The sequence below is a fragment of the Protopterus annectens genome, chromosome 4.part0 (assembly GCF_019279795.1).
Source record: "Protopterus annectens isolate FY-2018-M chromosome 4.part0, PAN1.0, whole genome shotgun sequence".
In the NCBI taxonomy this organism is placed as follows: domain Eukaryota; kingdom Metazoa; phylum Chordata; order Ceratodontiformes; family Protopteridae; genus Protopterus; species Protopterus annectens.
Genome location: NC_056733.1, coordinates 456,755,009 through 456,778,892, shown reverse-complemented (window position 1 = coordinate 456,778,892; position 23,884 = coordinate 456,755,009). Strand labels below are relative to the sequence as shown.

At 39.2% G+C, this 23,884-nt stretch overlaps 1 protein-coding gene across 1 annotated transcript in view; it reads left to right on the top strand.

Moving 5' to 3' along the window:
- LOC122799370 (proline dehydrogenase 1, mitochondrial-like) overlaps positions 1 to 23,884 on the top strand; it is a 972,876-nt gene that overhangs the window by 345,257 nt on the left and 603,735 nt on the right. Inside the window, exon 4 of the mRNA XM_044068377.1 lies at positions 16,364 to 16,513. Coding sequence (XP_043924312.1) covers positions 16,364 to 16,513 — 150 coding nt within the window. The remainder of the gene's footprint in view (positions 1 to 16,363; positions 16,514 to 23,884) is intronic.

Genomic DNA, 23,884 nt, shown 5'->3' with positions numbered 1-23,884 from the left:
GGGTGGGCACTGTTTCACAGCTGCCCCATACTGGTGGGCCAACATCTAAGGCTTTAATTTTGTGCTGCTTTGATTTGGTGATGTTCTCTGCTCTGGATTATAGTGCTGTCCTGTGAGAGTTCCTTCTTGTACTGTTGCAATGGGTCACAGTGGAGGAACAGGTATTGTGTGACTTACTGTTTCATGTACTTTTTTTTTTTTTTTTTTTTTGTAATGAAGTACCGCTTGCATTTCAGTATTTTCAAAGTAATGCATCTCTGTGAATGGCCACTCTTACATACACTGTGTGTCTCACATTGCTTAGTTTCCTGGTTTTCTGCATTCCCTTGTACATGATCTTTCTTACTTTTCTGTCAGGGGCTTGTTTTTCCTCTTTCATTCAGACGTTTGCTCTGTGACTTGCTTTATCAAGCTCACCTACTTGTATTGACATTTTTGCTTATCTACTTGCATTTCTGCAGTGCAGGAAAATGTCCTTTACTTTCTCAACCCTCTGAAGGAGAACGCCCATTATAGGTAGGTACATTTTACCAAATCTGAAAATGTGACACACCAGATCTCTCTTCGAAACAAAAAGAAACTTTGTCATCATGGCTTTAATATTATCTGAGACTAAATTGGGAAGAGCCAGAAGAATAAATAAATTTCAACCACTTTCATCTTGATCTTGAACATATTTCCTCTATGTTGATATATTCTTGAGATTATGTCACCACTGAGATTATGTGACATCAGTTTAACACAATTTAGCATATATATAGTGTATTTAAACATTAGTAGCAGTATAATTCAGTTACTTCTTTGCAGTTCATATCAGATCAACAGTTTGTATTCCTTGAGACTTACAAAGGAAATAGCATTTTTATCTATTATTGATTCTGGATCTAGGAATGATTTGAAGAAGCACACATTGAAGGGGAATTGCTCCTTTGTAATAGTACCCAAGCCTGATTGGAGCATACATTTCTGTAGTGACTTCAGGCAGCTGAATCTTATCTCCCTTTTGATGCTTTCTTTCTACACTGATAAACAAATGATGGCTGGGTTTTGCCAGATATCTCACAGCCTTAGACTAACAGAAGTACCAGCAGGTGCCTCACTCAGGAAAGGATAGAAAAGAATTGACTTTTAAACCAGATGGGCTATTTTTGTACATGATCCCTGCAGTGTTTCTTTGGTTGATTGGTTAATGGACAGGATCCTACAGACAAACAACCATTATGCAGCAGCATTTCAAGTTGACACGGCCATCTGCAGTCGAGATGGGGCTACCTGTCATGTGAAAGTACAGTCAGGTTTTATATAGAAATGCTGGACTAATGGCCATTCTGGTCAGTTTGTGCTACTGTAATGGAAGACCATTAATAACTTGAATATGTTGTGAATAGGGGCCTGTTGAAGCTACAAATGGAAAAAGTAGAAACCAGAGTATAGGGATTCCCTATGTGAGTTGCAGGATTTTGAGGATTCTGTTAAATATCAGTCATGTGATCAAAGATTCTTTTTGGGCTTGTGCCATATTATTGTATTACTAATGGCTGGGGTATTTAAGGGATTGTATATTAGTTCATATGCCATTATGAGCTGTATATATAATATATGGTATGGTAGTTATAGCAATTTCAGGTTCTACTTTGGAATGCAGTGATTAGTTTGGCTTGAGAGGTTGGATGCACATTTACTTCAGTGTAACACTGTTCAAGCTTGTTCACTAGTGTAGTTTGAAGATTAGTGAAATGTGTAGATGTGTACAGCATGCTTGAAGTAATAGGAATGTTGCAGTTACCTTCTTGCACTAGTCAGTGATGTATGGCCTAGCTTTATACGGTGGCCCTGATTTGTGGTTGTTTTTTGAACACCAGCATTAACATGTTGGTCAAATTTAAGTTTGTCCTCTATGATTACCTCATGTAACTTGATATGGGTGACTTGTTCTATTTTGATGTTTTTAGATGTGACTATATTTAATGCATTGCTAGTTGGTGGGAGGTTACGAGAGGTAAATGTGATTCATTTTGATTTTTTGCAGATTCAGTAGTAGTTGGCATTGTTATAGCCAGGTTTTAATAGAGGAGAAGGATGTTTGGAGATGGATAGTGTTATGGCTGAGCAAACAAGCCTTCCTAAGCCTCTGCTGAAAATTGACATTTTAGTTCCCAGATGGACTTTCCTGGTTAACAAAAACAAATACATAAATAAATGAAGAGTTCAGACATCAGCATGTTGTATTATTGGCTGTTTTGTGCATGTCATTTATAATTGTATTATAGGTTCATAGGTTCATACTAGGCTATCTGCCCTAGGGCATTTATAAGCCTAGCCAGAATGTGTTTGGCTTTCGCCACCCATTTTAAATTTATTTTGCTATGCCCTTTTTCGAGGTTAGTATACTGTGCCTCTGTCTAACAGTGACACAGATGTGATACCCAGGGTAAACCTACGATCTGCCATCCACTCATCAAGATTCCTCTTGAAGAGAGTCAATGAGGGACTCTGCCTAACCTGGACTGGGATTTTATTCCAGAGTGAAGGGAGCCTCTGGGTTATGAATCTGTCCCTCCAGCATGTCCTATTTATTTCAGTGCTGAGGTTCAAGTCTCTCGAGCGCGTAGCTCGATGGGATTTGGATTTTCTGAGGTGCAGCATGTCCATTAATTCCGGGTTGGACATGGCTTTATACGTCAGGCACAGATCGCCTCTGAACAGGCGGTATGCCACTGAGTAGAGCTGGAGTTTCTTTAACCGGGCAGCATATGGCATCTGTTTGAGCCCTTTGATCCTCTTGGTGAGGTACTTTTGGGGTCTTTCCAGTTGCAGGTGTCTGGTAAGGTACATCCCAAAAGGGGCATTGTACTCAATTATGGGCCTGATGAGGGATGAGTAAAGAGGCACGATGACCTCCCAAGATCTAGATGTGAATCCCTTCATGATTAGGTGGGCTATATAAAATGTTTTTCTAACCACTTTGGCCACGTGGTTGTCAAATGAGAGATTGCTATCAACTTGGGTCCCCAGGTCCCTAATTACTTCTTCTGTACTTAATGGATTACCACCTATGTGGTAATTTGTGGGCACTTTGTTTTGCCAAAGAGGATGACTATACACTTTTTGGCATTTAGCTTGAGGCCATGGCTCTGGCACCAGTTGTCTGTTTCTATGAGGCCCTTTTGGAAGATGCTTGTGTCGGCTGGAGAGTTGATTATGGCGCCCAGTTTGCAGTCATTTGCGAACTTGGTCAGCCACAGTCCTTCCATGTTGGCCTGTACCTCCGAGAAATATATACCGAACAAGAGAGGTCCCAGGACTGAGCCTTGTGGGACACCACTTGTAACTGGTTTGGAGTCTGACATGGCTCTAGCAATTCTAACCATGTGGGTTCTGTCCTTGAGCCAGTTTGCAATCCATCTAGTGACATAGGGGTTTATATTTAAGCTGGTGAGCTTATCTATAATGCCCGAGTGGGGTATTGTATCGAAGGCTTTTGCGAGGTCCAGGTAGGCTGTGTGGACCACTTTCCCCTCGTCAATGGCCTTGATGACTGTTTCAAAGAAATCAACCAGGTTTAAGAGGCAGGATCTGCCCTTAACAAAGCCGAACTGGGTAGGATCCAGTGTTTGTAGGTCCCCAATATCTTTTATTTATGAGGTCCATGATGATTCTTTCCATAGCTTTGCAGACCAAGCTAGTCAGGCTTATGGGGCAATAGTTTCCAGGATCCGTTGAGGCACCACCTTTATGGAGAGGGACCACTGTTGCTGTACGCCACTCTGTGGGCACATATCCTGTAGTAAGGCTGAGATTGAACAGTAGTTTTATGTTTGGGTTTAGCTCTTCTTGGAGTTCATGTAGGATGCAGCCGGGCACCATCATAAATAAGAAGAATCCTGTTATTTACCCTTGTGGAATGCCTGTTTGTAATGGCAAGTGAGTAGACCAGAGCAGGAGTCCTGCTAGTCAGATTGCTGAGGTTAATAAAAGAAAACATTCAATCTTAGTGCTGCCTAGCCTTAGTTGTGTGATTTTGTTGTGGAAAAGAGGATGAGATATGATATCAAATACCTTTGACTGGTCCAGAACAGGGTAGAGACAGGGTTATCCATATTTCTATTTGGATGACTGCGTCTAGAAAATGTAGTAGGCAGTTTCTGTGCTGTGACAGGGCCAGAAGCCATGTTGGTGGGGGGGTATTTTAGCAAAAAGTTTAGGGTTGTGATAGATGTGTCTTTCTAGCACTTTTCAAGAGTGGAGGGAGTATTTTAATAAGATGATAATTTGAAACTTCAGTGAAACTACCTCCTTTATGTGTTAGTGTAATGTAAGAGGTTTCCTATTTTGGAACATAAGATTTGTGTACGACTGTAATGATTAATGCAGTGTTTTTTTCTTTCTGCTCCTAATTTAAGATATTCTGCATAAATGTCTGCAGCTAATGTAGAGGATTTTAGTTTATTCAATTATTTCTTTATTATTGTAACTGGAACAAGTTCAGATGAGAAGTTGTTTGTTTGATCAGTGCTGCAATTTGAGGGGAGAAGAGGTACATACACATTTTGTTGGCAGATGTGACAGGTAGTAGCTATAAAGTGCTCATTGAATCTGCAGGTTGTGGGGGCATCACTTTCATTGGGAAGAAGATTAGGACTTTGCTTGGTACCTGGCTTTAGGAGATTGTTTCTAGTAATTCAGAGCAGTTTGCAATTATTACAATATTTTGTCTGTGCTGTTGTGTAATAGTACTTTTTGTCTAAAAGAACATGTTTTTTTTTTGGTAAGATTTCTTAGGTGTCATTTATTTTGGTAATTGTTTTGTTTTTTTTGTCTTTCTGCATTTACTCCACGCACTATCCCTAGTGTTGATTAATTGTTTGTTCTTCATGATTGCCAGGTTGCAGTTATCACTTCAACCCACTTATATCACAGAGGTACCTAATAATTTAACATTTGCGGAAAGGTGGCGCAGCAGCATCCATTGGGACTGTTTTTAGTGCTATCCAGTTGCAATCTTAGAGTCTCAATGAAAGTGTCTTTGATGAATTTACAGAGGTTAGGTACTGGCCCTAGGTGATTTCTAAAGAGTCTCTGATTATTTGGTTTGATGGTGGTCGCTCAGTGTATCAGGGAGTATTCCACCCTGTTTTATGTTTTTCGGGATAATGGATAATATGCAATCCACAGTGCTAGCTTGGCTGGAGGTTTTCTTATGTCATTTTGGACATTTAATTACTTGGAATAGACCAAATAGATTGATATGTAAGTAGGAGGTGCTAATCTCCTGATCAGACCAGTCCATGTTGACATCACCGACGAAAAGGCTTTCCTTCTTTACATTGTTATGCAGATTAGTATATTTTCAGTGGTATTAATATTTTTTCTATTTGGAGGTATGTATGCACCTATTTTGCATATCACCTTATATTAATTTAATTTAACGTTTATTATTATTAGGTCTGAGTCAAATTTTGGGGCGTATTGGGAGTGTAGTGCTTTTTTTAGGGTATTAAGGAACATGATTACTACCCCTCTAGCATATATAGTGGCTCGGTCATTTCTTATTATTTCATATCCTGGTGGGAATATTTCCTCATCTTTGGTTGTGGGATTGCAACCGTGTTTCTCTGAATACTCGTATGTGGGAGTGGTGGCTTTCAACCCAGGTGTGAAGTTCACTTGTTTTATTGAAGGTGTTATATAGCTTAAAGCCCGATTGAGCTGCTTTGCTAGGTTTTGTTTGAAGCATTTTAGATAGGCTGTGGATATAGTTGTTGGAAGAATATTTGGATGTATGCTGTGGGTTGACTTTGGATGGACAGGGTTTTGTCTGCTCTTAGTGGTGGTGTTTGGGTGGTTGACACCACATATTGTTAGTATTTGGAGCACTACAGGTGTTTGGTTGAATCTTACAGATATCTGTTTTCTGATTCTAGCTCAGTATTTTGTGGCCTGGTATTAGCAAAATGTGTTTTTTAAAAGGAAATGGGAGGAAGTGTACAGGGCTGAGCAGATCTAGCTTTTAAATGTAGATGTGGGCTCAGTAATAGTAGCCTTTACATGGAGTTGAAGATTTTTTGGCAACTGATAAATTGTTAGGATTGATAGCAGTATTACAGTGGAGAGTATGGCTAGGAGATAAGGTAGCAGACTATAGCTGTAGTACATAGAGTTTGTGTTTTGGTGTGGAAATTATAGGAGGTTATTCTAGTGAGTTGAAGATCTGCTCTGTGTGTGTGTGTGTGTGTGTGTGTGTGTGTGTGTGTCTTTTTTGCTCAGAGATTGTTTTTGTTGCTGCAATCACCTCACCAAAATAATTTTTGAAATGCAGGTCTTGATGTAAATCATAGCTTTCCTCAAAATGAGGATACTTTTGAGAATAAATTCCTTTTCCCTCACGCCAGGTCCAATTTTGCCTCAGCTGCTGGTGGGTGACTCTGTTGTGGCCTCTTGTTCCTCAGACCACTCATCTTCCTCCCCTGCAGGTCCAGTTGGTGTTGCACCTACAGCCATCAAAGACTGTGAGATAGCTATGTCCCCTGCAACTATAGGGATTCCATTGGTGGGCAAGCATACCTCTCAACTGTCCAGATTTTCACAGAATGTCCAGAATTTTGCTTCATAATTTTAATCTGTTCCTTATAAAATTAGTGTAGTTTAGACAAATGAGAACTAAAGTCAAATAATAACAGGCATTTGAGTTTCAGGCTTTATATTCTTCACAAAATACATACTAATGCAAAACCTGTTATTCTAGCAACTTTTTTTACATTTACAGGAGCAATATTTAAAATCTGTCCCTATTTTGTGTGCCGTTGTCCCCCCATTATTCTGTTTTTTTTTTCATTTTTCTTGTGCTAAGAGGTTGAGAGATATGTGGGCAAGGGAGAACCACTCTTGTCAGACTCAATGGAAGGGGGAAGTGAAGGTTCTTCATTCAGCCAAAATGGGGTGATCGTGTGCAACTAGTATGCCTACTAAGTATCAGACATTTTCCATGGAGTTTTCCAGGAAAAGTGAACTGTATTGTTTCTGTTTCTTCAGATAAGGAATATAAACTGGGATTTGCTAAGAAGCGTAGTGTTTTTGCCTTGCACTTTGCTTATTCAGGCAAGAAAAGGAAAATATGTCCCTCTTTATATAACCTTGATTTTTAGTCAGAAGGCCAGGCATGGCAGGGAAATGGCTGAACCTCTGGAATTTCCTCTTACTCTGAATTTTCTGCTTCTGAGGGAAGTATAGTTCGAAATCTCCCTTTTGAAGACTTATCTTTTTCTAAAGCTTTATATCACATGAAATATTTTTGTTCATTGTCTGCAGAATGAAATTCCTATGTTACAGAAAATGTATTAAGTTGTGTTACTGCTGGATATGCTCAAATCAGCAGTGATTCCTCTTCTTTTGCCTGCTTTAGAGAATATGTTTCTCACTGTTTCTAGGTTGCCTAATAATCAGCCTCCTGACCTCAGGAAGTCTGACATGTTATACAGGGTACTTCAGACTCATAAGTATTTGTTTCCTAAACCTAACGTTGATCCAGCAGCACCTTCTGTATCTAAAAATTCTTCTGTTAAACAGTTTACTGCTGCTAACCCTATTCCTACTGATAATGATGGGAAAGATTTTGTCAAGTTAGACAAGACAGTGTATTCTTCTGTTAGTTTAAATTTCAGGATTTTAAATTGCCAAGCTTATATGTTAAAATATTTACTTTTATCTTTTGAGAACTTGCAGAAGCTAATTGTCAACCTTCCTTCTTCTGAGATTAAAATAGATTAAATGCCTCACTAACATTTGTCTCTCATGTTACTAAACGCATTTTAAAGTGAACTTAGGATGGTGCTGATTTTAGCCCCAGAGCAGCGGCTTCTAGATCTGTAATGAGAAGATTGGCTTAGGTTTGTTCTCAAAACCTTCCTGAAGATACTAAAACTGAAATTTTAAATTCTCCCTTAGACAAGGAAACTCTGTTTAGCCTTTCTGTAGCTGAAAAACTCAAGAGGTGTGATGAGAGGGGTAACCCGATTCAAGGGTGACACAGTTTTTTCAACCGTCTTTTTTAAAGCAAATAAACAACCTCAGCTTCCTTTTTCAGCAAGCAATTTAAACATCCAGAAGCTGTTAAATAGGAATGTGAAAAGCAATAGCAAGGAGACTCAAAAAGAAAGGAAAAAAAACTCTAAAATTCAAGGGCAATCCTCCCAGTCAACATCACTGTTTACCTGTTCAATACCCCCCCCCTTTCCCACCCTGGCAACCTCTCCATATCTCTGGGGCTTCATCTTCCCTTGTGGTACTAGATTATAAAAGACAAATGGGTTTTAAATGTAATTCAGCAGTGATACGCTTGGCAATGGAAATCCCTCTTCCTGTCCTAGGGGATTCCTTCCTGCTCTGTGGACCAGGTCTCCTTGTTTCCTCCCATTCTACATCAAATGTTTGCTAAGGGAATAATAGAACCAGTACCCCCTTTCTTCAAGGATTATTCTGTGCCAAAGAATGAAGAAAGGAAGGAAGGATCCTGATGGCTTTTGCTGGACCTTTCCTTTCTAAATCTTTTTTAAGATTCCATAATTCAAAATGTTCTCTCTTCAGTCCCGTTTACCTCTGCTTCCTCATTAAGTTTTCATTGAACAGATAGATTTAAAGGATGTGTATTATCACATTCCCTTTGGCAAGCAATTCAGGCAGTTTTTTTTAAAATGTGCTTGTCTGGTTTGCACTTCTAATTCCCTTTTTTACCCTTTGGACTCTGCTGTACCAAGGATATTCACAAAGTGACTAGCTCCAGTCATTGCTTATTGCAGACTTCAAAGCATTCACATATTTCCTTTTCTGGATGATTGTTTTATCTTTGAAGACTCTTCTTCCAGTTGCCAAGGGTCTTCAGTAACTGCTGAGAATCTTCTCCTCAGTCTGGGATTTCAAATCAGCTTTTATAAATCATCTCTCATCCCTTCTCACAAAATTCATAGGTTCATAGGTTCGTACTAGGCTATCTGCCCTAGGGCATTTATAAGCCTAGCCAGAGTGTGTGTGGCTTTCACCACCCCTTAGGATGAGAATACTATGCCCATTTAGGGTTTAGTTTACTTTGCCTCTGTCTAGTAGTGACACAGAGATGACCCCCGGGGTAAACCTACGATCTCCCATCCACTCGTCAAGATTTCTCTTGAATAGAGTTAGTGAGGGGCTCTGCCTAACATGGATTGGGATTCTGTTCCAGAGTGTAGGGAGCCTCTGGGTTATGAATCTGTCCCTCCAGCACGTCCTATTTATTTCTGTGTTGAGGTTTAAGTCTCTTGCTCTCGTGACTCTGATAGATTTGGATTTTCTGAGGTGGAGCATGTCCATTAATTCCGGATTGGACATGGCCTTGTACGTCAGGCACAGGTCACCTCTGAGTAGGCGGTATGTGACTGAATAGAGCTGGAGTTTTTTCAGTCGGGCAGCATATGACATATGTTTAAGACCCTTTATCCTCTTGGTGAGGAACTTTTGGGGTCTTTCCAACTGCTGCAGGTGTCGGGTAAGATACATCCCAAATGGGGCACTGTACTCAATCATTGGCCTGATAAGAGAAGAGTACAGGGGCACAATGATCTCTCTTGATCTAGATGTGAAACCCTTCATGATAAGGTGGGCAATATAGAAGGTCTTCCTAACCACTTTGGCAATGTGAGTGTCAAATGAGAGGTTACTGTCAACCTGGGTCCCTAGGTCCCTGATTACCTCTTCAATACTTAATGGATTACCACCTATGTGGTAATTTGTGGGTACCTTGTTTTTCCCAAAGGGTATGACTATACATTTTTTGGCGTTCAGCTTAAGGCTATGGCTCTGGCACCAATTATCCATTTCTATGAGGCCTCTCTGAAGGATGTTTGTGTCTGCCGGAGTATCAATTATGGCACCCAGTTTGCAGTCATCTGCAAACTTAGTCAGCCACAATCCTCCTATGTTTGCCTGTACCTCGGAAAAATAAATGCCGAACAAGAGGGGTCCCAGGACTGAGTCCTGTGGGACACCGCTTGTGACTGGCTTAGAGTCTGACATAGCTCCAGCAACTCTGACCCTGTGGGTTCTGTCCTTGAGCTAGTTTGCAACCCATCTCGTGACATATGGGTTTACATTTAAGCTGGTGAGTTTGTGTATGATGCCCGAGTGGGGTATTGTGTCAAAGGCTTTTGCAAGGTCAAGGTAGGCTGTGTGAACTGCCTTACCCTCATCAATGGCCTTAGTGACTGTTTCAAAAAAGTCGACCAAGTTCAAAAGGCAGGTTCTGCCCTTGACAAAGCCAAATTGGGTAGGATCCAATGTCTGTAGGTCTCCAATGTCTTTGTTTATGAGTTCCATAATGATCCTCTCCATAGCTTTGCAGACCAGGCTCATCAAGCTTATGGGCGGTAATTTCCAGGGTCCGTAGAAGCACCGCCTTTGTGAAGTGGGACCACTGTTGCCATATGCCACTCTTTGGGTACGTATCCTGTAGTAAGGCTAAGATTAAACAGCAGCCTTATGTGTGGGTTTAGTTCCTCTTGGAGTTCATGTAGCACACAGCCCGGGACACCGTCCGGTCCCATTGATGCTGTGTTTTTAGCTTTAGAGAGGGCGGCTCTCACCTGGGCATCTGAGATGTTAGGGAGGCTACACTCTGCTGGGATAGTTATTTCTCCTTTGGGGGGGGAGGAGAAATTTGCACTGAACCTGTCTGCCAGAATGTTGGCAATGTCAGTGGGTTCAGTGTATTTTGTGTCATTTTGGACTAACTCTGAGCATATCTGGGAGTTTCCACCCAGGTTTCTAACATAGCTAAAGAAGGCCTTGTGATTGTCTTTTGTGATTTTTCTCTCAAAGTTGGCCTTGGATGATTTTATGGGTGATCATAGTTTTTTGCTAGTACTGATCAGAGATGCCTTCCCTTTTAGGGATTTTGCTCTGTCATGTAGTAGCTTCCTCCTTCTGTTGTAAAGTTTGTTTATGGCTGGGGTCCACCAGACCGGGCGCCTGCCTTTGGGGGAATGGGTCTTGGTTTTATTTGGGATTGCATGATCCATGCATTCTTGAAGGTGCCCATAGAAGGCATTTGTAAAGGATTCAGCAGTGTGGGTTGTGGTTTCCACTGGCCCAGGGACCTTAAAGGATACCAGTTGTTTTTCCTGAGATGTCTGTTAGATTCCACACTGGGCGGAACATTTTTTTCCTCCTGACAAAAAAAAAAAAAAAGGTTGTAACAGTGTTTCCTGAGTTTTCCCAATCAGAGCCTGGTATCTGCAAGGGAATTTCTTAGGATTTTGGAGTATATGGCATCAGTGAATCTCGTTCTCACTCTGGCCAGACTCTGTATGAGGAAAATCCAATAGTATCTCAGATCACATCTACACTTTTTCCATTTTCAGATCCAGGATTGGGGATTTGTATAGAGGGAAATTTTATGATGGATAGACAAGATCTTTTGCAGTCCAAGTCTCCCATTCTCCCATCCATCCTTCCTTCACCTGGATTAGGGATCAGTTTCCAAAGAGGTAGAAGTGCAAGCTCTGTGGAGCCCTTTAGACAGACAGAAGTCCATCAGTGTGAGAGAGCTATATCCATTGATGAAAGCTTTAATAGCCTTAAATCAGCTTTGGTCTCCAGGATGTCAGCAAGTTTACAGAGGCACAACTGCAGTGATTTGGTACATAAATAAACAAGGTGGGTACTAAATCGTACCCTTTTTGCAGACTTGCTCTGATAGCCTGGGAGATAGCAACTAAGCTCAGTTTGACTCTTCAGGCTTCATACATTTTGTGTGAGCAAACCTTGGCTGCAAACAAACTCAGCAAGACCAGGACAGATTCCAATGAATGGAAGCATCATCTTGGAGTCTTCAGACAACTGATCTGATCCAACAGTAGGGAATGCTGCAAACAGTTCTATTTGTCACCTTTCAGAACAGACAACTAAAGAACTTCTACTCCAGGACTTCTTGCAAGCAGGCCTAGAAAACTGGTGGCTTCTCCTCATACCTCCCATCTGTACCAAATTACTCATTTCTACTGAGTTTTGGGGTTCTAATAATGGGGCACCATGATTCCCGAGTGGCACCCCTTAATTTTCAAATTTCCCGGCTTTTTATTTTGAATTTTTTCCAGCTTTTGGAGCTGACGTCATCACATGTGCACTTACGTCAGCTCCATGAAACGGCCTGCCAGCCTGTCAGAATGCTCAATAATGCATTCAGCAGCACAAGCAACGTGTAACAGTGTGCATTCATTTCCAGCCAGACACTAGGGAATGGAACTCTGGAATTCCTTAGCTGGATTAGCTACTGTTTCCGAGAACAAAACAAGCCTGGCTGTTGCAGAGAGAATGGAACAAGCCAGGAGACTGCTGGCTGCTGCAGAGTTAAGCCAAGGAAGGAACTGTTTCACGAGAACGGAACAAACATGCTTTAATTTCCAGCCAGCCGTGAGGGAATGGAACTCCTTAACTGGGTAAGCTACTGTAACTTCTTAGCTAGGTAAGCTACTGTTTCCGAGAATGAAAGGAACTCCTGCAAGGCTAGAAATGGTGTGTGTATAACTCCTTAGCTGGGTAAGCTACTGTTTCCGAGAACGAAAGGAACTCCTGCAAGGCTAGAAATGGTGTGTGTATAACTCCTTAGCTGGGTAAGCTACTGTTTCCGAGAACGAATGGAACTCCTGCAAGGCTAGAAATGGTGTGCATGTAACTCCTTAGCTGGGTAAGCTACTGTTTTCGAGAACAAATGGAACTCCTGCAAGGCTAGAAATGGTGTGTGTGTGTGTGTGTGTGTGTGTGTGTGTGTGTGTGTGTGTGTGTGTGTGTGTGTGTGTGTGTGTGTGTGTGTGTGTGTTTCAGGCTCAAACCCTGTACCTTGGGTACAGGTAACAAGAGCCTAAAGTTCCTACCCACCACTACTTCCACATTTATGCCTCATATTTTTGTTCTGTTCGTCATAAAATCTGTGGTTTTCTGTTTTCAGGATATTTGTGGCAAATCAGTGAAGGATTGAATTCACTAAATAATGACAGGCATTTGAATTTCAGACTTCATATGCTTCAAAAAATAAATAGTAACACAAAACATTTTATTTTAGCAATTTTCTAAGTTTATAAGATCAGTATTTGAAATTTGTCCCTGTTTTGGGGGCTGTATTCCCCCATTATTGGCTTTGTCCAGTTTCTTTGTGCTAAAAAGTTGAGAGCTATGGTGAGAAGTGAGAACTGAATTCATTAAATGATAGCCATTTAAGGTTCAGTCTTCCTATATTTTGGGAAACTGCTAATTTGACATAGTGGTATGTTGCTCAGACTGTGATGCATAGGTTCCTGCGTTCAAGACTTGGCAGTGAATTGCATAGTGGTAACAAGATTTTATTCTGGCAACTTTCCAAAATGATACAAGCAATGTTTAAAATGTGTACCTGGTTTTTGGGCTTTTGTCCCCCCCAATAAAAAGTCTTTCGGCTTTGCCCATTTAGGGGTTGCCACAGCGAAACTCCCGTCCGTTAATGATTGGCAGTGGATTTTTATGGTGCCGAGCTGCCAGCCTGATGACCATCCTTCAAAGAAGGCACGCCCATTCACGCACACCTACCTGCATGTCTTTAACATCACTCGACCAGGGGGAGGACATGCAGACTTCACACAGAAGGCACTCCAATCGAGAATCGAACGGGAGAACCTCTTGCTGTGAGACGACAACACTAACCGCTGCACCACCGCAGCTTTTTCCAAACTTCTTGTGCTGCAAAGTTGAGAGATACACTTGAGTGTCGAGTGGATTTTACAAGGAGCTGAGAGCTTCAGGAGAAGAGATGTTTAGTGTTGCTTATGTTGAGTCTGCTTGCAGTATTAATAGCATAACAGGTTAAATACTTGCTTTTGATGCAGAAGGCTGAGGGTTCTACTCCCACAGTATGTAGCTGCATTGCTGATACTGTACTGTGTTGTTGCATTTTTAAAGTGAGTGGGTGTAACAAGTCAGGGATGTAGCTACAGATACAACAGAAGTGAGAAAATGTCATACACAAGGGCTTTGTGCCTCAGTGGAAAGAGCAAAAAATATCATTAACCCAAATTCAGGAAACGGAAAAATGTTCAAACAATAAATTTAAAATGTGCTCTAAGTCTAACAAGTGTGCCATATTATACAAGGAATATAATTTAATAAAGTCAGGAAGGTGTATCAAAGAACGCATGTATGTTTCTTGTTTTGTGTGCAAGGGGCCTATGACTTGAAAACAGCCTAAAGGTAATCTTTATCCACCACTGGCCACCAGATGCATTTTCTTTGGTCTTTGGATGTGATGTAGGTTTCAATGCTGTTTCAATGAATGTGAGTTTCAAGGGCAGATAAGTTTTAATGCTAAGTCTATTTTCATTGTGAAACAATATTGCTTTGTTTAGATGTCTATTAGTGTTTGTACATTGTGCTATAAAATGTAAATATAAAGTCCAAATAATCATTGTAGAAGTAAAGCAGTATGCACATTAGTGTTTATGGTAAATGGGGCAAAATAGCCAGGTAATGGGACATTGGAATGGCTGCAGGGGGACTCTGGTGCCATATTTTGGTTGTATGTTCTTCAGTTTGCATTTGAAAGCTGATATCCCACAATTCCATTGAAGTGGGTAAGGTTATGTAATTATATATGCAAATTGTATGTTAATCAGGGTACATATTTGTACCTATTTTTCATGGGCTTTGTCCAGATTTTTGATGTTTCCATGTTGAGAGGTATGCCTCTCCTTGAAATCTCAGCTTTATTATGAAAAAAATAACCTAGTCCATTTGAATAAGACATCAGGCTGATTTAAGACTCATAACATGGAAAACAGTTTTTCTTGTTGCTCTGACTTCTGCATGAAGAGTGCAGAGTGTCTGAGTTGTGAGCTGTCATGGTTGGTCAACTTTATTTCATTTTTCACAGAGATAGGTTAGCTTTAAGAACTAATAAATCTTTTATACCTAAAGTGGTATCTGGGTTTACTTTGTGTCAGTCTATCAATTTTGTGTCTTCTTTCCAGAGCATAAATATGAAAGAGAAAGGATTCTTCATGCTATGGATGTCCTCAGATAACTCAGATAGTATTTTGACAGTAGTAAAACCTTCAAAAGCAAATTCTGATTGGTTATTCATTTCCTATGAAAGTAAGAAAAAAGGTAACCTGTGTCAAAGCAGACTAATCTAAAATGATTGTCACATGCTACTTCCTTTTGTTATACCCACCAGAACAAGTCAGTTCTAGGCAAGGTCAAGGCACATTCTACCATGGCCTTGGCTTCATCAGTGGCTTTTTGAAAAGAGTTGGATTCTAGAAGTATACTAGAAGCAACAGCTTGGTCCTCTTTACAAAGTACTGAAAACTAGATTCATTTTCCATACATAGAGCAGGCTTTGCTAGAACCATTCTCCAGAGCCTTCATTATTCCTCCTCCCATTCAGTATAAACTGGTATATCCATATAGCTACAGCTGCTGCAGCACTGATCACATGACAAACATAGTACAGCTATATAAGTAAAGTTACCTTAACAGTAGATGTTCTAATGATCGCTGCTGCAGTAGCCACTCCCTTCCTCCATCCCCCTTATTTTTATATACATTTTATTGCCAGGTTGAGGTCATTGCTTTTTTTCCCTAATATAGACCTCTTTCAGGGCTCTAGCATCCTTTCCTTAGTTGTCATGAAAGCTCTGAAGGGATTGGCACCCAAGCAACTGATTTTATTTAGCACTGCTTGAGCTGATCACAGTTTGGATGTGTGGAAGGTGACCTTAAGCTCTGGAAGTAGGACTATTTCAGGGCAGGCAATAAAGTCCATAAACAAACTTTAAAAGAAAAAGTCATTGGACATTCAGAATTGCCATTTAGCTGAAACACCTGATGTCCTTAAAAGGTGATTTGCATGTATCCCATGTTACCTCTAATTCAAGAGGTTTAAGGTATCACACAGTAGAAAGTCTATCTTTGCTGGATTTTTCTTTATGGTTTTTAACTGATTGTTTTTTCTGTGTGACTTTTTTACTTATTGGTTTGTTTACTAAAAGAAGGATAACTAAATCAGTAGAAATATCAGAATGTTTTCTTGTCTAGCATAAACCCATATTGCTGAAGATACTTTAAAACATCAGGAATTATAATGGTTGCCAAATCTAATTCACACACACACACACACACACACACACACACACACACACACACACACACACACACACACACACACCTTTTTTTTTGTTTAACTTGGTATCTCATCAGTTTATTGTATTAAGGCAGTACCAGGGAAAGAAGCCTTCACTTAGCTGTACTTTATGTAGTTCCTTTGCCCTTTTTAAGACGCTACTTTACTGGACTTCTTGCTTTTCTACAGATTCCAGTGCAAGAGACAAGAAGTTTAAGGTCCATCAGCAGTTTGGAGACCGCAGGGGAGGGGTCATCAGTGCCCGAACATACTTTTATGCAGATGAAGCCAAATGTGACAGTCATATGGAAACCTTTCTGAAGTGCATAGAAGCATCAGGTATACAGAGGCAAATGCTGTATTTAACATGTACGCTATTTTAGTAATGGTGATAGGCAGTATATTTTAAACACCTCAAGCTTTGTATTAGCTAAAATAACTGTATTTTACAGGTAAGCTTTGTGCAGAGTATAACAGAAAGATATTTTGTAAGCAGGTAATGCTACACACACCCAGTTTTTATAGCAGAGTTGTTAAGCTAATCATTACCTTACTTTCCCATTTATGATATGTAACCATTTCTCTGAAATTCTATACTCTTTTTACAGAGGTAAAACAGAAGTCTAAAATTTTTTTCCTTAGTACTTCATTAAAAAAACACAGTTATAGCCATGGCAGTACAGTATCCAAGTGTCTTTGTTACACAAGCAGAACATCAGTACGCATACATTTATTTTAAAACTGTATTTCAAAATCTTGAAAGATGTGTAGTTCTTTAAAACCAGATCATGATCTGCTGTATATTTAATCTTTAAGGGCATTACAGGATCTATTGTAAAACAAAATGGTGAACAAAGATGATTTTAGAAGGAATATACTGACATTTGTCTCACAGCAAAAGTATGGTACGCCCGATTTAAAAAAGAAAGAGTATTACACAGTAGTATAGAAATGATATGTCTGTTAGCCTTGCTGCAGGGAACAAATTAACACAAAGTGGCAGTAAGTGAAGCCAGATGGATACCTTAGATATCAGCTTCAACGAAGGTTCTGACACTGTGGATCATCAAACATGTAAAATAGCTTAATTATTTAGGTACAGTAAAGGGGCTGTACGTAGAACCTGGAAAGTCAGAACTGAAGGAAAAATGACTATGCAGTTTGTCTGGAACAGGGAGGGGCTGAAGGTATGAAACTGTGAACTACAGGAAGCAACTGCTTGTTATAACTGCCAATCTGAAAGATACCACCCAAGATAGGGCCTCTACAACTTTAGACTGTCTGTATCAGCTGTGGAGTTGGAACAAATGATAGCAGAAAGGAAACTAGTAGTAAGACATCAAGGTGGGGGTATGAAAAATAGAAAATAGTCTTTTCTTAGACCCTGATCCACTTTCACATTCCTCCTACTTAGTGACAGAGTCTTCTGCACTATGACGCTCAGTGCCATGACAGTGTCAAGGTAATATAACATTTGATCCTAGCTACAATTGATGGAGAAGCTACTGCTGAATGCTGCGCAGTGTACCTCCTGTGAAAAAAGTAGTCTGTGGGGGAGCATGCATTTAGAGGGAGAGTCTTATGATTTGTTTCTGTGATTTTTAATGTTGTGTACTAAACCATAAAATTTGAACTAACAGCGTTTTATATGCAGGATATCTAAGAATTCAGGATCTGGATACTGTTTGTATATTTGGTTCTGGGTGATGTTACAAGTTATGCACATCTACCCCACACATGCTACAGATATCAGTTATATGTTTCCTTTAACATGGATAATTCAGGTTGTATGTGCTTCTGAAAGTACAGTGTCATTTTTAAAAAATTGCCAGACCAAGATATCAAGATACTGGTTTTACTGCTGACAGCATCAGTAAATATGACTGCCAGACTGATAACTAATTTAGTTATTTATTTTTTTCACCATATATTTATTATTTTCAAATGCACATTACAATAACAAAGCACTCTGACATACAGAAATATGGCCATATGAATACCGTGTCACATATTGTGGTAGTGATCCACAATCATATGCAGTTACTAACAGTTACTCATATAAAACATACATAGATCCTAGATACATCCCACCCAAGCCCCAGAACTTGTGCTGTAATTAGCACTTCCTTTATTACTTGGTAATGCCACAATGACTGCCATGGTGGTCCACTCAACCCTAGCAAAAGATATTAATTATTAGGAAAACCTCCAGTTAACCTCATACTGGTACCCCTGCCATCCATTCCACACCGACCTGATAATAATTGTAAATTATTTTATACACCATCACACTCACGTCCATCGAGTGTCCACCCAATCCCCTGATTAACTCACAGGATATAATTATACAAACATATATTCTAAACCTCTAAACTGATGATCAGTGCAATAACCAAGCTCACACATGAACTTCTTCTACTCTGACTCCACTTAACCTGTTACTCTCCTTTACAAAAAAAAAAAACTTTCTCAAAAGTAGTATACTAGTTATTTTTGCTGATGTCCTTTGTACCATAACCTTCTGTATACTTGCTATATAATCACTGCCAGTCAGTGACAGACCAACTTGCATTTAAACAACTCAGCCACTATAACCATAACAAAATTGAAGTCCACCCCCATCACTACTCTAGTTTCCTCCATCTTTAACTGACTGGCTGCCACTAAAAAAGGTATAAAACTTAATTTTCACCTGCATTAGGACCAAAATAGCCCCCTAACACTATTCTTCCACCCTCTGTCACCACTCCCCTGCAATTCCCATAACCTAACACCTGCTCTATTTCCCACCCTATATGATTTCTTACAAAGATCCCTGCCCTTCCTTCCACTTTATCACAATCATAAAACCTTTCTTCGGCTATCTATCCAACTCCATCCTTTTCAGTTTTAATTCCTGCAAATGTACAGCCTACACCTGTTCCCTACTTAACTTTGCCAAGCCTCTTTACCTCTTACCTTATGAGTTTAGCTACCACGACCCCATGTTTCATGTTGCAAACTTACTAGTCTTCTTTCTTCCCTAAAATGACATCTCCCCTCAACCCTCCTTCTAAGCCCTCCCTGTTATTCATCTCAAGTTGGAGTGACTCAGCTATTTGATATAGCCTGAGGCCCCTCCCAGCTTTAGAGCCTTAAGGTCCCTGACAGCCTTCCCATTGTAAATGGATAATGGCCTATTCTCCCCATATGAGCTTCCTCCTACGCTAAATGTTAAGCAGTTCCTTACACCCAGTTCCCAGACTCACACCTGACACTACAATGGCACCTCTATAACTTTTTTTTATCTTGTTTGCTAGTATTAACCTATCTACCATGTAACCATATATCCATATATCAATAAAACTTAGAAACTCCGTTCCCCTATCCATAATCTACTGGGTCTGTCTCCACTGCATAGATTCTCACATGTGCCTTGAAATGGCTCCCTTCCTCCCCTGCTGTAGACACAACACCTAGCAAGGACACTGGACTGTAGTATGCCAAGGAGAGACACTGCAAAAGCCCCCGTTACACATTTCTCACACCCTTTCATTCAGAATCACTATATTGAGCATAGAGCTTAATAGCATAGAAAGTAAAAGCCTATATAACTGTTTAACTACATCCTTAAATATTCTCCCAAATGCAGAAATGGCAATAACAGAATATAAGGGGAATAATATGTCTTCCAACTCCCCAGTGAAGGAAAGTCAGCCCATCTGCCAGCTTGAAAGTGATTGTGGTTCGTATGGTCATAGTACATACTACTGATTGAATTCACATAAGCTTTATGCCTCATAAACCACTCAGTACCTTCTCACGCCCTAGCAGTACAGCAAAGACAAAACTACAACACTGACCATCAGTAACAATGGAAATATATATCAATTAATTTATCAGGAAAAATATTAAATATTTGTGTAATGCAAAATACATATAATTTTAAAGCCTCTACATTGCACATGAAGAGACTGTTGACTGCTTACCACAAGCCATTTTCTCTCATCCCTTCACAACCACCACTTGAATGTCAGAGTTTTCATTAAAAGTCAGATAAAGGTGGTAGTTCCTAGCAACAAAGCTGTCCCAAAGAGTATGTGCTTCTCCTTGTACTCCCAGCAGGTATTCCCCTGCATGCTGCCTCAATATATAGATTAAACACGTAAATTTGTGTTGTACTATAATTTGGGTACAAGTTCACCTTTCCAGCAAGCATGGCACTTCTTTAACTACCAAACTGGTGGTCTATATGCTGCTTGTCCACGTCACTTTAGTAGATCTCTCTTGAGTGCACCTTCTTACAACTTCTCTATATGACATCCTTACCAAACATTCAACTGCAACTCACAAACAGAGAAAATAGGCAAAAAACACATGTTACAGTAGGGAAGCTACAAGGTCTGTCAGCAAATTCTTCCATTTTCTCCATGCCGGGTTTGTACCAGCCATTGAACTGCATCTTACAAACACACAAAAATAGACAGAACAACTGCTGCTTTTTCACTTAGGACTAGATGATGATTTTGACAGCTGTCTCCACTGACAACATTTTTAGTCCTTCTATACAACAAGTTGATGTCATTTATGAAAAAAGTTCAAGGCCTTTACAAATGCCCATTTTTTAGCAAAGTTGGAGGATACACAGTGGAAAGGACTAGCCAAAGAGTACATTCAAGGTATCCTGCATGAACACACAAAGCAGAAGGTAAACGATCCAGATTTTTCAGTTTATGTGCAAGTCTAATTCCTTCCCAAATTGTAATCTACCTATGGTGATATGCTGTTTATGTAGTAATCCACTAGCAGTATCCATGGCTCAATAGGTGGCGCACTTGCCTTTTGTGCTGGAAAATCAAAAGGCTGTGGGTTCTATTCCCACTCCATATGACTGGATTCCTGACACTGTATTGCAGCATTAGGGGAATGCTATACTCCTGAATGTGTCGCCATTTGGATGAGACATTAAGCCCGGGTCCCATCTACCTGAGTTGGTAGTAACTCATGTGGATGTCAGATATCTCATGGCACCTATCAAAAAAGTAGGGGTCTTTTATTTAATACAGCATAAAAAGGATTATTACATATTTACAAAATTTAAAGATTTGCAGGCACATATATACTCATTACAGTTTCTTAGTTTTTATCGTTTTTCTTATAATGTCCTGTAATTGTTCTGTGATAACGGAACCTCACTCCTTCTTCCACAGCCATAATCTAATTTTTCACAATAAATCTGCCAATATCTAGTTCCCATTAAATAATGTCATTAAATCTTTCATTTTAAATAACCCGTATTTATAAAAAAATACATTTATCTACCCCTCTTACATATTCTTTCTTATACTTATGATCTCAGTACCTACTTGCATTCATATCTGTATTAATTATGTCATTAATATTTCCCAAAAATTTCTTCACACAACTTTTTCCTGAGATTTACAACTCTTTTACATTTCAAAAAACATGCTCTAGTGTGCCCCCCCCCCAAAGAAAAAACACACTTTTCAACTTTCTTTTTCTATGGCATGTTCCCCTTTACTGGTAAGTTATTTATCAGTTTCTATATGAAATCCTGGCCCTCAACTGTCTTGGAGCGCCACTTTTCCTTACTTTAAAGGATTTAATCACTTTTTCTAGTAAACTTTTCTTATGGTTTACATAATATTATTGTTTCATCCCATTATTATATCACAGTCTCCTGTCTTTCTCCATATTGTCAATTTTTATTCTTTGTAATTTTTCAATTTCTTCATTCATCTATTTTTCTCTTTTTTTATTCTCAACGCTCATCATCTCCCAGAATATTTTGTACTTACATTTAAACATTTTCACTATTAAATTCACATTCTCTTTACCCACTTTAATACTCTATACAAGTTTAAAGAAGCAGAATAAACAAGTGGATTTAGTAACCACAGTCCCCCTTCATCTTTACTCATGTACAACAGACCTCTTTTTACTGGCTTTAATCTTGAACCTCGTGTAAAGGAAAGCAGCAAGTGTACAATTTAATTTTCATATTTTATGGAAATGATGAACATTTGACATATACACTATTTTTCTTATTACTACCAAATTCACCAGAAAAATATTTTTCTTGAATGCTACTCTATAAGTTTTCCACAGAAGACATATATCTGTCACTTCTTAAACCAGTCCTTCCCATTGCTTCATCACTATATAATTTTCCCCAAATTTTATTCCTACCAAAGGCAGCTATATTCATCGAAAAATACCCCCCAATTTTCACCACATCATCCAAATTGTTTTATCTTTATTCAAAGGCATTCCTATTTCCTATAAACATCCATTTAGACAAACCACCACTACCCTCATCCATATTTTGTTCTTAGCAACTACAACTGTACAATCTGTGTATGTCAAAACTACTGGTATCACCACCTCTTTTTGCATCACGTATCTAGCATCTGACATTTTATAAGCTGCTTCACTCACCATTGCATTCATCACCAATACAAATAATATTCCACTCATGGGACATCCTTGTCTTATACCACACTTTATACATATTTCCTCACTTAGCCACCCATTCACTAACACTGTCACTCTATTATTCTGACATGCTGATATAACCACTCTCTTAATTTTATTACCTGGCCCATACTTCTCCATAATATCCCGTAAAGCATCATGTCCTATGGTATCAAATGCCTTGCTACCATAAGGTTCATATCCTCCCTTTTATTTATAACATTATCCACAGTTTCTCTCTCAACCATTAACAATTCTCAAAATCCCTTCCATTTTATACCATATATATACTTTCTTCCATAGTATTCCTCATCTTTCCTTCCATTCTTCTCTGTATTATTCCCATAATAATTTTATAATCAATGTTATTTAGTGTGATGCGTCTCCAATTTTTTATTTCATTTTTCTCATCTTTCTTCTATATAAATTTTAAAATCCCGTTACAAAGCTCTTCATAAACAAAACAGTTCAACCTTTTCAGTACATTTACAAGATACAGTCTTTGCCAGTCCACTAATTTCTTGTACATTCTAAACATTACACCATCTGGGCCTAATACTAAATCAACATTTACTTAAGTACTTTATCCAGTTCACTAATAGTAATTTATTTTTTAAACTCTTCCTTAACCTGTTTTGGAAATGTCTTTCCTCTCTTTTCTTTCTTGTTTTCTATCCTTTTACACTTATACATATTTTCCATGGGTAACCTACTGGTGGACAAAGCTTGGACGTTAAAGCTCCGACTGCATGAGCTTCAACTCACTGATGATCGTAGTTCCACTCTAGGAAATCACTGTTGGCTAGTTGTGCTGGAAGTGATTCATTTTGGAGGTAATTTCCATTATGTCCCCCTTCTTCAAGTTGGTGTGACTGTGTATACATAAGTTTAGTGGGTGTGGGTGGCTTGCCCTCCACATTGAGGGGTCCAGTGGTGCACTTCTCCCTGCAAAAATGCTTTAAAAAAGTGTTATTAGTCAAAATATTTCCAGCATTTCGTCTACTAATAGTGGAAGCATTTTCCACATGCTGTACTACAATACTCAATTTCCTCTTACATTCTTTTTACCTCTCCTTTTACATTTTTTGTTTCTCTCGTTATACCAGTATCCACCTTTGCTATTTTACCCAAATGTACAAATACCTTTTCTCTTCTCCTTTGGAAATACCTCTGTCTAAATAGTAATGTCTTAATTTTTTTTATTTTTTTTTTTATATATTTTTTTTTCTGTATCAT